The sequence below is a fragment of the Vicia villosa genome, unplaced genomic scaffold (assembly GCF_029867415.1).
Source record: "Vicia villosa cultivar HV-30 ecotype Madison, WI unplaced genomic scaffold, Vvil1.0 ctg.000218F_1_1, whole genome shotgun sequence".
Classification (NCBI taxonomy): domain Eukaryota; kingdom Viridiplantae; phylum Streptophyta; class Magnoliopsida; order Fabales; family Fabaceae; genus Vicia; species Vicia villosa.
The window spans coordinates 85,101-100,250 of NW_026705082.1; the positions used below are offsets into that span (position 1 = coordinate 85,101).

The 15,150-nt window shown below is 33.0% G+C and overlaps 1 protein-coding gene across 1 annotated transcript; it reads right to left on the bottom strand.

Moving 5' to 3' along the window:
- Nucleotides 1–8,959: 8,959 nt before the first annotated feature.
- LOC131625508 (uncharacterized) lies at nt 8,960–11,231 on the bottom strand. The gene is made up of 2 exons (XM_058896358.1): nt 11,078–11,231; nt 8,960–10,716 (listed from the first exon to the last, which is right to left on the bottom strand). The coding sequence occupies exon 2, from the start codon at nt 10,703–10,705 to the stop codon at nt 9,149–9,151; it is 1,557 nt and encodes a 518-aa protein (XP_058752341.1). The 5' UTR covers nt 10,706–10,716; nt 11,078–11,231; the 3' UTR covers nt 8,960–9,148.
- Nucleotides 11,232–15,150: the final 3,919 nt, after the last annotated feature.

Here is a 15,150-nt window from a genome sequence, read left to right on the forward strand (position 1 = left end):
TTTTTGGCTTGCATTTTGTATAAAAATACAGAGTAATGGTACAATGTTTCATATTGAAAAATTGGCAAAATGTACAATTTCTATTTCAGGAATCTATAAAATATGGTTTTGTAATATAGGTGCATACGATAGTACTAAAAAAACTCATTCCGTCGATTTTTACCTAACACCGAGGTAATAACACTCATTTATTACCTTTCGTTCTATACAACAACAAGAGTTAATATTGGATGCGCCATCCAGTTCTAAAAATAATCAAAATGCAGATGCTGGGGATCGAACCCATGTGAGATAAATTTACCCTTCGGCTATATAATAATTGAGGGTTTAGGTGGCAACTTTTCTTGACGCCCTTCGTTATCTTGCCTCCTTAACCGAGGTTAAATGCATTTCGCATCCGACGTTAGATGTGTTTTTTGTAGTAGTATATTTTTGATGAATACTTGCAATAAAAGCTTAAACAGATGTTTCTTTATTTTTGATAGATAAATCAGTGTTTTTTTTTTGTAATGATTCTTGTGAAATAAGTCAATAAGTGTCGACATATTGAATGTAAATATGGAATTTATCAACACTTAGTTGAGATAACAGAGTATGATGCTCAACAAAATAAAAGAGAACAAAAGGTTGTTAATCAAGCATGCATGTAACATGTATCGGCTATCAAATCGTTGATTGTCGTAGTTTTCGTTGCATTCAACATGTAGACTCGGCTTGCTCTACCGGGTCCTCTCATTGGCGTCTTTCGCATTCTCTACTTAGGAGAGACCCTCATCATATGCTCCTGCTCTTGGAAATTAAAACATTTTGCTAGTAGTCTTGCACTCTCCAAATTGAGGCCTCTTACAAGCGTTGCATTAGGGTGGTCAACATAGCCTTCTATTCTTTTGTTGGGGAGTCTCTTGGCTTCATCAACTAGTTGAATTTGCCAAATCCCCTCTATTGTTTCCCTACTTGCCCCCTCTCTAACTGAATTTTTTTCCAACCATTCTCAGCCACATAGCACTGTTGTAGTAGCTCAAAATATGTATCAAACTTCTGATGTGCCACATTATGCTGAATTTCTCTCCTTAAATCGAACTTGAGCTCATTTATCTTTCAGTTCTCATTGGGTGCATATAGTGCTTGGCTTAAATAAGTTTTCACATCTTCAAACTTTTCTGCAAACTCTGTTATCGAAATGTTTCTTTGTCGGAGCTATTGAAATTATAACTCTATGAGTTGGCAAGGTATCTGGAAAATACTTATCTACGAATATTGCCTTGAAAATCCTTTGAAAGGTCATGAGTTATCATATATAATGATGCACTAGTCCACGATTTGGTTGTTGCTCCTCTCATCATGTGCAGCATTGAAGCGAGAAACAAGAGCTATGGTACCAATGACGAGGTTTACAAGGATGAAAAGGGGGTGAAGGTGCAAACCATGTTGCTATTGCTATGAAATTACTACTAGTTAAGGCGGTTTGTCGTTTTGTTCGGCTATAAAATATTAAGAGAAATGTTATTCCTACACCAAAATTTTACACCTACATATAAATTTTAAAAAATATTACGTTTTTTTATTTAGCTTTAGGGGTTACATATTTAAAAAAACGTGATTAACCAACTTTATAACTTCATTAACCAACATTTTACTTTTCATTAACCAACTTTATTTTACTTCTAAAAATTATTTTTAATATTTGTATGTTTATTAACCAACTTCGTAACTCTATTAACCAACTTTTTACTTTTCAGTAACCAACTTTTTTTTCTATTAAATTATTTTTAATATCTGGGCGTTCATTAACCAACTCCATCACTTCATTAACCAATCTTTTATACTTCATTAACCAACTTTATTTCACCATTAAAATTATTGTTCATATACTATTTATGAGCACTGTTCATTTGCACTATTCACAATACTATTCATAAATATATATTTTTATTTTTAAAAAATACTGTTTACCGTATAAATACGGTGAACAGTGTTTGATGTAAGTATTTGGTGTATGAATAGCAAACCTCAAATGTTAACTCTCTTTCTCTGTCATTTGTTTGCTTTTTTTAGAATAAATAATAATAATATAATAATTTTTATTGGCTTTTAATTAAAAAAAATGTTCCCAGCAAGTTATCACTTATATGTGTGGCAGTAAACTAACTGGTAAAAAAAAAATTAGCTTGTATCACTTAATTTAATTTATCATTTGAACAAAGTCTACTTATATTTTATTTAATTTAGAAAAATATATTAAAACGACTTAATTTTGTCTAAGAAATAAATAAATTGTTATTTTTTCAATTTTCAAAAAACCACCAATTTATTGTTTTTTATTGGTTCTGACTACTTCTCACAAGTTTAATAATGTACCTGATCTAGCAATCAAGTCAGATCGATAACCCCTTTAATTCCCAGTTTCACGGGTTTTATCGGTCTATTCTAACTTTTAAAACACTGCTCTAACACATCGTCTCCATTTGATGGATTGCCGGAGTGAATAATAAATTATTGCCATTGTATATACAATCACAAAAGAGGCGCGGTGCAATAGGGAAATCTAATGGTAGCTTAGAAGGTTGAGGATTTGATTATCTCTGGTTGTTGGAAGTAATTCATATTCAAAAGCTGTTTTTAGAGCTAGAAGCTTCTGAGGTGATTACTTAGAAGCAATGTTACTCATAAGCAAAAACTTATGAGGTGACTCTTCCAGAAGTGTGTTTAGCTTCTGGAGTTGAGTTTGTTTTGGTTAGCTATTAAGTTCTAGTTTATTTTGTTTACTTAGTTATTAAGTTTACTTTTTGTTATGGCCTACGTGACAACTTAGTTTTTCAATGTATAAATATATTAGTAGTAGTTGTCATTTAAAACCTAATTATGTTTCGTTACACTTTTCTAGCCATTGTAGAGTATTAATATTATTCTTTGCTTTCTTAAACCTTGTGTACTAACACTGGCCACATAAAATTTGTTTTTGCAAATTTCAAAGAAAAAAAAGAATTTAAAAAAATTATTCTATTAAAAAGAATAATTTAAAAATTTAATTCATTATGAATAAATAATAATATAAAACAATTTTTATTTTAAATATGTGATATGACACAATTGACTTAGGTGGTGCCACATTAAATGAAAATGTCACTTCTGTATAAATGGAGGAGATTAAAGAAATCTCGAAAATTGTTAAATATATAACACAAAGTGTTAAATTTTAGATTTGAATGATTAAAACATTAAAAAATTAAAATATGAGATCAAGATTGCATTAAATTTATTTTCTTTTATGTGTTTTTTTTAACAAGTGGTATCAAGAGGAATGATTTGGTAGAGTATAAATTTTTTTTAAGTATGCTTTGTTGTTGTAGATTTGTCTGATTCATCATATTTGAAAATGAATTTTATATTTTGTGTTGGTTGATAAAGGTTTTTTGATACATAAAAGATTATGGCTCCAATGTTGAATTTTGCAAGTGCGTTGAAGTTTGACTTTGAGAAATTTGATGGAAGAGTCAATGTTGACTTATGGAAAATTAAGTCAAAGATGTATTGATGCAATCGAGATTACACAAGATATTGAAAAGACACATTTTTAACATGCACAACGAAAAATGCAAGGAACTATATTTGAGAGCTTCAGATATAATATGCATGTCTTTTATTAAGAATATTCTTGCAAATGTTTTTGTACATCGTCAATCAAAGAGATCTGAGATAAACTTCAAGGGCTATATTAATGAAAAAGTATTTCAAATCGGTTGTTGTTGTTGTTGAAGGAATAATTGCATAGCTTACGTATGGCTAAAAATACAAAAGTATTTGATCATCTAAGTGTTCTCAATGATATGGTTTATGAATTAAAAATTATTAGACTCAAGATTGATAATGAAGATAAATATTTTAAGACTCATATGATCTTTTTCATCTTCCTATGAGCATATTAAATGTATTTTGATATATGGAAAGGAAATCATGAGTTTTGAAGTAGTTGTCAATAAAATTATTTTTAAACAATAAGACTGAAGAGTGTGGATAATAATATTTCATCAAATTCGGTGTTGTTTGCTAGTGGAAGGTCTTATGTGAAGAAAAACAATGAAAAGATTGTGAAATGTTGAAAATGTGAAAATTTTGGGCATGTAAAGTGTAACACCCCAAATCTACCTGGTAAATTATAAGCGAAAATCAGAGTAATTCAAAAACTTTCAACATACAATGGGATGTCACGTTTCAACTTAAAACCACAAAATAACTTGTAATTCATTTAACATGAATACATAGCATTCGGAAAACACCATGTTATTCAATAACTTCCAAACTTCAACTTATAAATTAGAATCGACTTAGAAACATCTTTCATTCAGCTATAAATAAATATCAACTTAGAATACAACAACTTAAATAATAACGACTATCCCCCCAAGTGCTACGTATCAGAGCCAGACCCTCTTGACTTGTCATAGAGCAACATAAATACTTCATTAAATTACTTCGAACATCCACAACTATTCTTGAGTACCTGCCTATTTCCCATGGTAGGGGAAATATCAGTAGAAGGGTGAGAATTCAAATCATTATAAATAAACATAATATGGGAAATGTAATACACAACAAGAATACATTTCAAGAATTCATCATTCTTCACATGAACATGCATTCATATACAATATACCAGGATTCACATGTTTAGGTCATTTCAATTTCAAGTGATCAAACATGGTTACTAAACAATGTACATTCACAAAGTACAATTGTATACCAACATAATCCTATTCCAAATATACAAGTAATCACACCTCTTACCACATATATTCGTCATTAACCAACATAGTTCACATATTCCAAATATTCACATATATCATTAATACATATATATTCACATTCTCATCATTTATGTTTTCAATCACATATATCACATCCACAACACATCAACAATTCATAGCAATGAATTCAACTTCACAATATGCATTCACACATCATAGCAACCACTTTATCATCACAATGACTCGAATGCAACTCAATATGCGACTCAATACTATGCATATGCATGTGGTACCATTTGGAGTAAAACTCCCACCGTCTCAAAATTGCCATTGGGTACACCGTTGCTATTTCCTATTAAGGCCGTCGTGTTTGCCATAATTTTCAGGTCGTCGTGTTTGCCATAAGTTTCATGCTATGCAATGAATGCGACTCAAATGATGCACATCCACAAAAACAACATAAACAATACGTCACAACATCGTCTAAAACACATCAACTCAATGCCAAGGTTCTATGGTAATAACCATATCATTACTATCATAGTAATTCATCACTTCACAATCACGTCACTATGTTTTATCATTATACAACAATATTTCACTTCACAATCACGTCGCTATGTTGTAACATCATACAACAATATTTCACTTCACAATCACGTCGCTATGTTGTAACACCATACAACAATATATCACTTCACAACAATAATCATGATACAATTTATCAACATTGACCATAGGGTCTACGACAACGACAATAATTTCCACATACTAGCAACAACGACAACAAATTCATCACATTAACAACAACAACAAATTCATCGTATTAACGACAACAACAAATTCATCATGTTAACAACAAACATCAACAAATTCATCATGTTAACAACAAACATCAATATATTCATCATGTTAACAACAAACATCAACAAATTCATCGTATTAACAACAAACATCACATTACACAATTCAAGTAACGACATAACATGATTAGTTCAACTTCTTAATTAAAAGCATATTTATTTATTATTTCATCACAATACATCATTATCTCATCATAAGGAAAGTGCATATCATCATCTCAATAGCATTGTATCGACATAAGAAACACATACATCAAGTTATACCGCAACATGGTTATGTTAATTCATAGCAAAGAGCATACTTCATATGTTAACACAACATAGTTCATCACTTAATCCTAATAAAAATAATAGGAGACTATATCCTATGAATCATTTCATTGCATCATGTTATAGTTCATTGCGTTAGCTTTCCAACGCTTCGAACAGTGCATCAATCGGTGTCCGGAAACTCAAGTTATGGCCTTTACAAAAATCTGTCAAAATTGGATCCTCAGGTCGACGCATGGATGTTTCTGTCCCCCTCGGGTTTGCTCAAGTCGACCCTGCCTGCTGTATAGATCGAATCATGATGCATAAAAACCCAAAAATCACCATTTTCCTTCCCCAATCTCCTCATACAACAACCACTAACCCTCATACAATTTAAACATCAATTGATAGCAATTTAGCACACATATAAAATTCCTAAACATATTTCTAACCATGGATTCACATACAAACATCATCAAACATGCTTTGATTCACAAAATCTTATGATATCTACCAAACCCTAACATTTTCCAAAACTATGAACTTGAGAAGTTAAGAGATCATACACCAAGCATACACACAACATTACCCAATTATATAAACCTATAATAATTTGGATTCTAACCCTTACCTTGAATCTCTAGTCCACCCTCTTCAAGAATCTACTTCCCTCTTCTCTTTCTCTTCTTTCTCTTCTTTCTTCTATTCCTCTCTCTTCACCCAAATGAAAGTTATGAGACTAAAGCTCTAAAACCCTAACTCTCTTACTATCCTTCTAATGGGCTTAACCCATAATCCATCTATTGTGTCATATTTCTACCACTTAGGCTCAATACTACTAACTTCATTATATTATATCAAATAAATCACAAAATACATTGTAAATAATTAAATAATATTCCACAACTACAATCGATCCATAACTTAAATAATACCAACTCGCGATTTGTATTTCTCCGACTAATAAATCCGACCATAAACTTAACTGCTCAAATCAACATATCAATTCAATTACGCCTTGAGAATAATACCGATAAATCACGACTTCGACTAATTCCAACGAATAATTCTTTGATTAATTTAATTAAATAATTAATTAAATTCGGGGCGTTACATAAAGAATAATTATCCTAATGGAGCACCGTTAGAAAAATACTATGAGTCAAATGCTATCAATGTGTTCCTCACTTTGTGAGATGATAATATTTTCTTGAAATTTGAGAAATTTGTCTTCGTGGCATTTTTGCTATTGCGGAAAATTATACTGTTGCTTGTGGATTAACACATAGACATTGATGTAAAGTGCGTTGTGATATTATGTCAGTGGTATAAGAGATTCTCGTCATCATGGAAGTAGCACCATATATTTTCAATCTGATTTTTATCATATGAAAATTCTTTGAATAGTTTTTCTTCCAGTGAAATATATTCTTTTTTCGATGGAGTATGATAGCTCTTTAACTCGTTGAAGACAATGTGAAAATCCAAGTGAAATAAATTCTTCTTTCAATGGAGTCTGTGTAGACAATAGAAATAGATGTATCATTTTCAATATATATGGAGATGTGATGTGTTCCTCTAATACCACTTATTTGGGAGTCCAGAGAAGGCAGGAGCAACAACGTGCCATTGCTACATAATTATACGAGAGAAAGATGTCATGTTTTCACTCAAAACCTTAAGATAACATGTATATAGGTCATCTCTAACATTTCACTCATTAATAGGAGATCTTAAACTTATCCAATCACCCGTGCACCTAACACTTTTGTCCTTATATATAATTGTTTATTTTAGTTCATTTAGATCAAAATATGCAAGAGAGCTTTTTTTTTTCGGGGGAGTGCTTTACTTTCACCCTTTTCCAATTTCATCAACTTTTGGTGTCAAGGCTTACCTTCTAATTCAAAGACTGATAGTAGAGTAGATATAATATTGGGATGCTGCTGGTGATTGATAAATTGGGTTTTAGCTGGTATAGCTGTGCCTATGTTAGTTAAAAAACAAAAGATAAAAAGAAATTCTAGAGGATGAAAGTTCAAGGTGTTTTCAATGCTCCTGCTATGGTGTGAAGACATTCGTTTTTGGAGTCACTTTTAAAGGGTTTCATCAAGTTTGAGAGATGCATGTATGATGCCTTTTGATGTTGGTTGGTTTTGTTGATTGACATGGTGCTATGAAAGTTTTGTCATGCTTCCTATATGTTGTCGTCTTTTTTTGTTGTTATGTTGTAATTTTAGGTGTGTTGCTGAGTGGTGCTGTTGATGCCTGTAGTCTCTAGATAGTGTGTTAGGTGTCAGGATAGTCAAGTAGTAAGGGGAGTTTTTATTCGATTTTTTTCTATTCAGGTGTTTAGACTTGAGATCTAGAGAACTGTTGTATTTGTAAAATACTTTTTAATGTAGTGAAAAAAAATGTAGTTAACTCAATTTAGAGCTTGATTAGCTACTAAAAAAAGAAAGTTAAGTTCTTTTTTTTTTTCATATGCAAATGTTGCATTAATAGTTTGTAGTTCAGCAAAGTGCTAGATGAGCAATATGAACTATGAAGTGTCAACTATGTAATAACCAATTATCATAAGGCTTCACCCAATTTACACCAATTCGAACAGCAATTAACCAATTATCACAAGGTATCAATCAGTCAAAATTAATCATTGTCTATGCGATAATTTGAAAACTATACAATGGGAGGAGGTTTGTAAGGGTTGCATTATTGGGCTGTCTCAAATAGAGGATTGAAGATAAGGTGTCAAAGGACAGAGAAAGAATATTGGTATAATAAGAGATGTCCTGCCTTAACTTCTTGAACAATTGATGCATTAACATTTTTCTATTAAAACAAAACTGTGTTTGGTATCATCTATTTTTTTGCTTATGAACTATTTTTCCCATCGACGACATGAACATTTGACAAACAGAATTATATACGATCATAATGCTGCAGACAGCAGAAATTGAATTATAAACTGCATGGTTGCACAAAGAATATTACTAAACATTTCACTGATTTGAAGTTACTATATTATTTAGACAAGGAAATAATTTAAAAGAACAATGCTAAAATGACCAATAAAAACTTAACTAGAGAAAAGATGTATGAAAAGTAAATATATGTATTATTACTATATCTGAAAAACAACCATTCACTCATTCTTGCAGATATTAAAAACATCAACACAGTTTGAAAATTAAAACAGCACAAACAAAAAATAGAGTACCTTCGACATCAACAAAACTAAGATTCAATACACATGAATTTCTACTTCAGGATAAGAATGACTTTGGCTTATTCTGCCATCTTATCTTCCTCATCATCACCACCATCATCATCATCATCTCTCAACTCAAGGTCGTCAAGCTCAGCCAGCAACTCATTGAATGGAACAGAAGGCAGCTCTTCACCATCAGCTACAGAAGATGCCACCTCAGATGGCTGATAATCCTTATTTTGGTATAAAGATATGTTGAACCGTAACTCAGGGTTTTCTTCAATGTCTTTCAAGAATTGTTCATATTCAGACGCCTCCTTATCTTCATTAACCTTCTCATCAACTTCCATCACAAGTGACTTAAGCTTCCATGCACGAGCCTTCGGGCGTCGCTTCTGTCGTCTCTCTTCATAACTCTTCTTTATCAAAACCACTTCAGGAACATGACCTCTGAAATTGTCCAACTCCATGTCATTAGTGTTAGCACTATACAAGTCATAACCAAGTGCTAAGTCGCCAGGCTTTAAGAGATGGCCCAAGTGAGTTTTGATATTAAACATTATGTCATTCTTTCCGAAATCTGACACACGAGCCACTTGAGCATCAGCTAAAACATATTTCGTGCCACCAACAATAACCTCAGATGAAACCGGCTCAATATCCAACACAATATATTCCACTAACTGTCTGCTAGTAAGTAAGGACTTAAAGGATGTCCTCCAATACTGATCAGCATCTAAGAAACCGAATTTCAGTGTATGCGGATCAAGCAAAGCAATGCTGTTAGTAACCTTGGTGCAAATCACAATAGGACCGATATTCCCCAAGGGTCCAGCCGCTTTAGGAGGCAAACAAATCAAATCCTCACGACAAATGGGACTGATTTCAACAGAGAAAGTGTATTTATAATTATAAATACTACTCTTAACATCATGAGAAACAAGCTGCTTATCGCTACGACTCCTTATAGGAGACACTTTCCCTATAAACTCAACAAACTTGTTCCCATGGCTTCGACTAGTGAAATAGAAATCAATACCATGATCCATCTGCTTGATCCGGACAGCACGAGCAGCAGCACCATGCTTCAGAATCAACTGCTCCAAATAAAAGAAAGTCCGCCTATGCGACACATGCTGCCTGAGCTGCACAGCAGCAACCCACTGATCAGGATTCGCCGCAACCTTCGAACAAGACTCACACATGTGATCCTGTTGAACATACTCAACAAGATAAGACTGTTCCAGAATCGCGCCATGATAAACCTCCTTCTGAACACTGACCTTAACTTTCACCCTCTTGGAATGTGGCTCCGTCCAAATAAACTCAGCATTAACCAACTTCGCTTTGTTGATATTCATATTCTTCTGCAACCTTTTCAAGCAGAATGTCAAGAGCTCCTTTGATTCTAATTGTAGTTTGACCCAAGTTCGTGGCGGCTGCAAGTAGCTTTCGCAGTCGGGGCAATGAACAAGCACGAGACGCTTGAGTAAGCCTTCGGTAATATCGACTTCGGAGCGCAAACACTTGACGCACATATTGGCAGCATTTGGTTGCATGTTAATCCCACATTTGCAACACTTAACACTGCCAATTGTATGTTGAACCATGAACATACCAGCTTCTCCAGCCATTTCTAATAAACCTAACATAGTAAATAACAGAAAATAACATTCCACTGTGAGAAAGTATAAAAAATAGAACCAAGAATCAACTTAGAAAACATAAGAATAGATACAGAAATTAACCCTAATACTTATATAAATAAAATAAATAATAATTTTATATCAATTGAATATAGGCGGTTAGTTGCGGCTAATAGCGGCGCGATTGAGGCGGTTTGGAACAGCGGCTGCCGCTACAGCGATGGCGGATGAGGTACACATCACTGTGGCGGTTGCCTCGGATGTTTTTCAAGACGGTGCAAGTAGCTGCCATCGAGGAGTTTCGCGACCGCTATAAAGAAGATTGTTTGAAAAAATGAATAGAGATCGAAAGAGAGAAACCTGAAGAAACACGGTGGAAGGAGGAGGTGTGGTGAAGAAGAAATGAAAAAGCACGATACGAAGGAAATGAAGCAGCGGCGTGGTTGATTTACGGTGGTTGCCGAAAATTTTGCTAGGTTTACAATAAATTGTGAAAATGTGTTTATTTAATCAATAAAAAAAGATTTTTCTTTTGTTTTAAGTGAACATGGGCTTCATTAAAATTTGGAGTTCGATTTTGACTTCTATTCGATGGGCCTCATCATAGGAATGTACCTCGCACTTCCACGCCTATACCCCACCCTCACCTCCACGTTTGGTTTGAAAGGTCTAAAATACATTTTTTTTTTACAAAAGTAAAAAAAGTTAAATTTTTTTACTCACTCACGTAAAAAAAGTAAAAAATTAGAACAAGACTTCTCCATCTTTCATAAAAAAAAAAATAAATACAAGTACCTTTTCTTTTTTTCTCTAGTTTTTTTTTTTTTGTATTTATTTGTCTAGGTTTTATGTAATTTTTTGTGATTATTTTTTTTATGTAATTTTGTTTAACTTGTTGTTTTAACAATTTGATCTAATCTTTTATACAATAAAATCACTCAAAATAGAATGCAGGCTGGTTTTTAGTGTCATTTTGTATAACATTTTCTATATATTTTAATGTGATTAACATTAGGAGTTTGTTCTAGGCCGATCAAAGGCTCAAATAGTTAAAGTTCAATTTGCTTCAAATCCACTTCACTTGATCCAAGATATAAAAGTCAATTCATATGGAAGTCAAGGTACATTCTCTAATATCCACTTTTCATTATACTCATTTTGAATCTTGAACTGACTTGGCTCTTGAAGTGCTAACCATGCGGTTCCACCCCGCGTCGTCGTGACGGTGATCAGCACCACTGATTTAAGGTTTCAAGTTCATTAACTACTCCATTTATGGTTCCTAAACGGAACAGTGACGCGGTATGTGGTAATCGACTTCTGATTCCTACACTTTTCACGATTTTAAATTCAATATTTGATTTACCAATTCGTAATTACCTCGGGTCACCGAATTAAAAGCATTCAGAATCAAGTTTTCATATCCATCAAGGAGATATGTAACACCCCGAATTCGAATTTTCGAGTAATTATAATTTTAAACTCTTTTTACTTAATTATTTTGGCGATAAAATATTTTATGTGATTTATTTTGTACTTGTTGGGTTTATATAGGGATTTATGATATTTTTATGTAATTGAAATAGTAGAAAAAGAGAAATATTAAGGTATGGGTTAAAATTAGAGTATTATGGAAGTTGGTATGCTAAGGTGAGAGTCGCCAAGGGTTGAGGGAGAATTATGAATAAAATAAAATAAAATAAATTGAATTATTAGGTTAAATAGATAGAAATAGTGAGGGGAGTGGAGTGGAGTGGAGTTTTGTCTAATACCTGAAAAGTTTGAAAGGGAAAAAGAGGCAAGGAACCTTAAAGGGAGCTCTAGGAAGAAGATGCAATTACCAAAGCTTGAATTCATTGCTGGAGAATTAAGGTAAAAGGGGAATTACTCTAATATGGGTGTCAAATGCAAGAAAGGTAGAGAGGGGTACTCACACTCCTCTAGTTTTTTTCATCTTTTTCATCATTGTTGATACTTATGTGTTCTTGTGGAAAGGTTCGTGTAAAACGTATTATAATTGTTGTGAATAACATGAAATTTGTGCATTATTTTATTATTGATTTTCGTGTGCCTTTGTATATGCTAATTGATTGTGTTGTTGTTCATGTGTATGGTTTTGGTATTATGAACATAACCTTAGATTTGTGATAAAGTATGAATTCAGTGTTTAATAAGTGAATATATGATATATGTTTATGTTGTCTTTGATTTGATTTGGGTAATTGCGGGTCACAATTGGAGCTTTGATAAGGCTTCAATGGTGGAATCGCGTTGCTGGTTTTTCCTGTTCTAGGCGTCCTCTCTTAGCAAGTCTTCGCTTAGGAAATGAGAGTCTTACTATTTTTTTATGTGAATTTTTTGGTTGTCTGTGATTCCAGTGACTATTGGTTGCTATTTTGACGTGTTTGGTGAGATGGTGGATAAAATTAATATGCCTTGAGTGTTATGTGAACTCTTTATTTGATGTACAAGTATATATTGTTGAAATGCGTGTATAATTATATGATAAGTTATAATTATATGTTGACGATGTTGAGATGTGTAGTTCGGAGTGAGAATTACAATGATTGTCATATGTGTTGTTGTGTATGGTTCAAAATGGAATCAGTGGTGTCGTAGAACCTATATGTTGGTGTTGCATATGATGCATCATGAGTATCAGTGTTGAGAAGTGACGAGTCGCGGGTTCAGAAGAGGGGGTCAGTGATGAGTTAGGGTTCAAAGAGGAACGAGGTTCGAAGAGGTATCATAGTGAGGGGATGATTATAAGTAACATAACTCTGATGTCCATAAAGTGAAATAAAAATAAGAGAGTGTGAATTTAGTGGAAAAGTAGAGTTTGTAGAATTATTGTAAAAATATGGAAATTGGTGAAAATTAGATTTATTATAAAAATAAAATAGAAAGTATAGTGGATAAAGGTAATTTGGTAATTATAGAGATAAGCAAGGGTTGATTTGGAATAACCAGAATAGGGAATTATGTTTTTGATTAAAAAGGGATTAGTTAACCTAAAAGTTATCAGTACATAAAAAGAAGAGAAATGAAAAGAGACAAAGGCATTAGGAGACTAGGGCTTTGAGGAAAAAGAAGGAAAAACACCATCGTTGAAGTGCCTTTGCTGGATTTTCAAGTAAGAGAAGATTACTCTACTGCGGGTGTATATTAAATGAAGAGTAGAAAGGGATCCTCACCCTCCTCTAAGTTTTCTTTCTCTATTGTCGTGTTTGAAAAACTTGGTTTATGATTATGAACATTTGATGATGATGATTCTTGTTGTGAATTGATTATGTGTTGTTATTACTGAATGTATGTTGTGGAATTGATGAGCTCTATGTGATTAATTATGATCATGATGTTAAAGATTGATGTGTTGCATTGGTGATGATGAACATGAAGATGATTCTCATTGTAAAATTGTTGTTAATGCAGAGATTGGTGAACTTGTATGTTAATTGGTGTGTATATGATGTGGTAATAATAAGTAAATTGTGTATGATGTTAGATTGTCAAAATAATTTTTTTAGGTAAGCTAGGGCATGTTTGTGTGGGATATAAAATTGATTAAAATTACTGAAAATTGAAATTCTAGAAAAATCACTTGTAGCAATCGATTGATGTAGGGGAACAATCAATTGGTCCTTTGAAATAATGAAAGAAATTTTGGGCAGAAAACTTGGACCAATCGATTGGTCCAAGCGTGTAATCTCTAATTGCAAACTGGAATTATTGGACAGCATAGGGAGGACAATCAATTGTTCTACCCGTGTAATCGATTGGTCTTGGTTTAAAAAATTGGAATTTTGGGTAGGATGTAAAGGAAAATCGATTGCCCTTAGGGGTGTAATAGATTGGTCCATGTTTGAGCGTGAAAAATTAGTGAATAGAGAGCTGTGAACAATAGATTGGTTCCTTTGTGTAATTAATTGGTTCACTTGTTGTTTTGACCATAACTTAAATATCGTGACTCCGTTTAAGGCGCAGTTTGAACCGTTGGAAAGCTAACATGTAGTATTATCCCATGGTGATGCTTTAGGAGTTTAATTATGTATGTATGATTAATGGTGGTACAAAGGAGATTAAATGTTATGATGATGTTTTTGAGATTAATGAACTTTATGAATGATCATATGATATAAGTTGTGGTGAGATGTAAGTGTATGAATACTTGTGATATATTGATATGTTGTAAATTATTTCCTGATGATAATTTATGTTGAATTTCATGGAGAAGATCCATGAAAGGGTGAGTCGTTGAGGTGTGTTGTTTATGGTTCGAAGTAGGACCATTGGTGGATGTTGCACCATAAATGTTGTTGAAGCATCATCATGCATCATATGTATCGTTGTGATGATCTCACGAGTTAATGATTTTGAAGAGGGGATCAGTGATGAGTTTCGGGTTCGAAGAGGGACCGTCGGTGAGTGGACAA

What these genes read in the sequence shown, in the direction of transcription:
- LOC131625508 (XM_058896358.1), bottom strand. Translation starts at nt 10,705, where the DNA reads ATGGCTGGAGAAGCTGGTATGTTCATGGTTCAACATACAATTGGCAGT.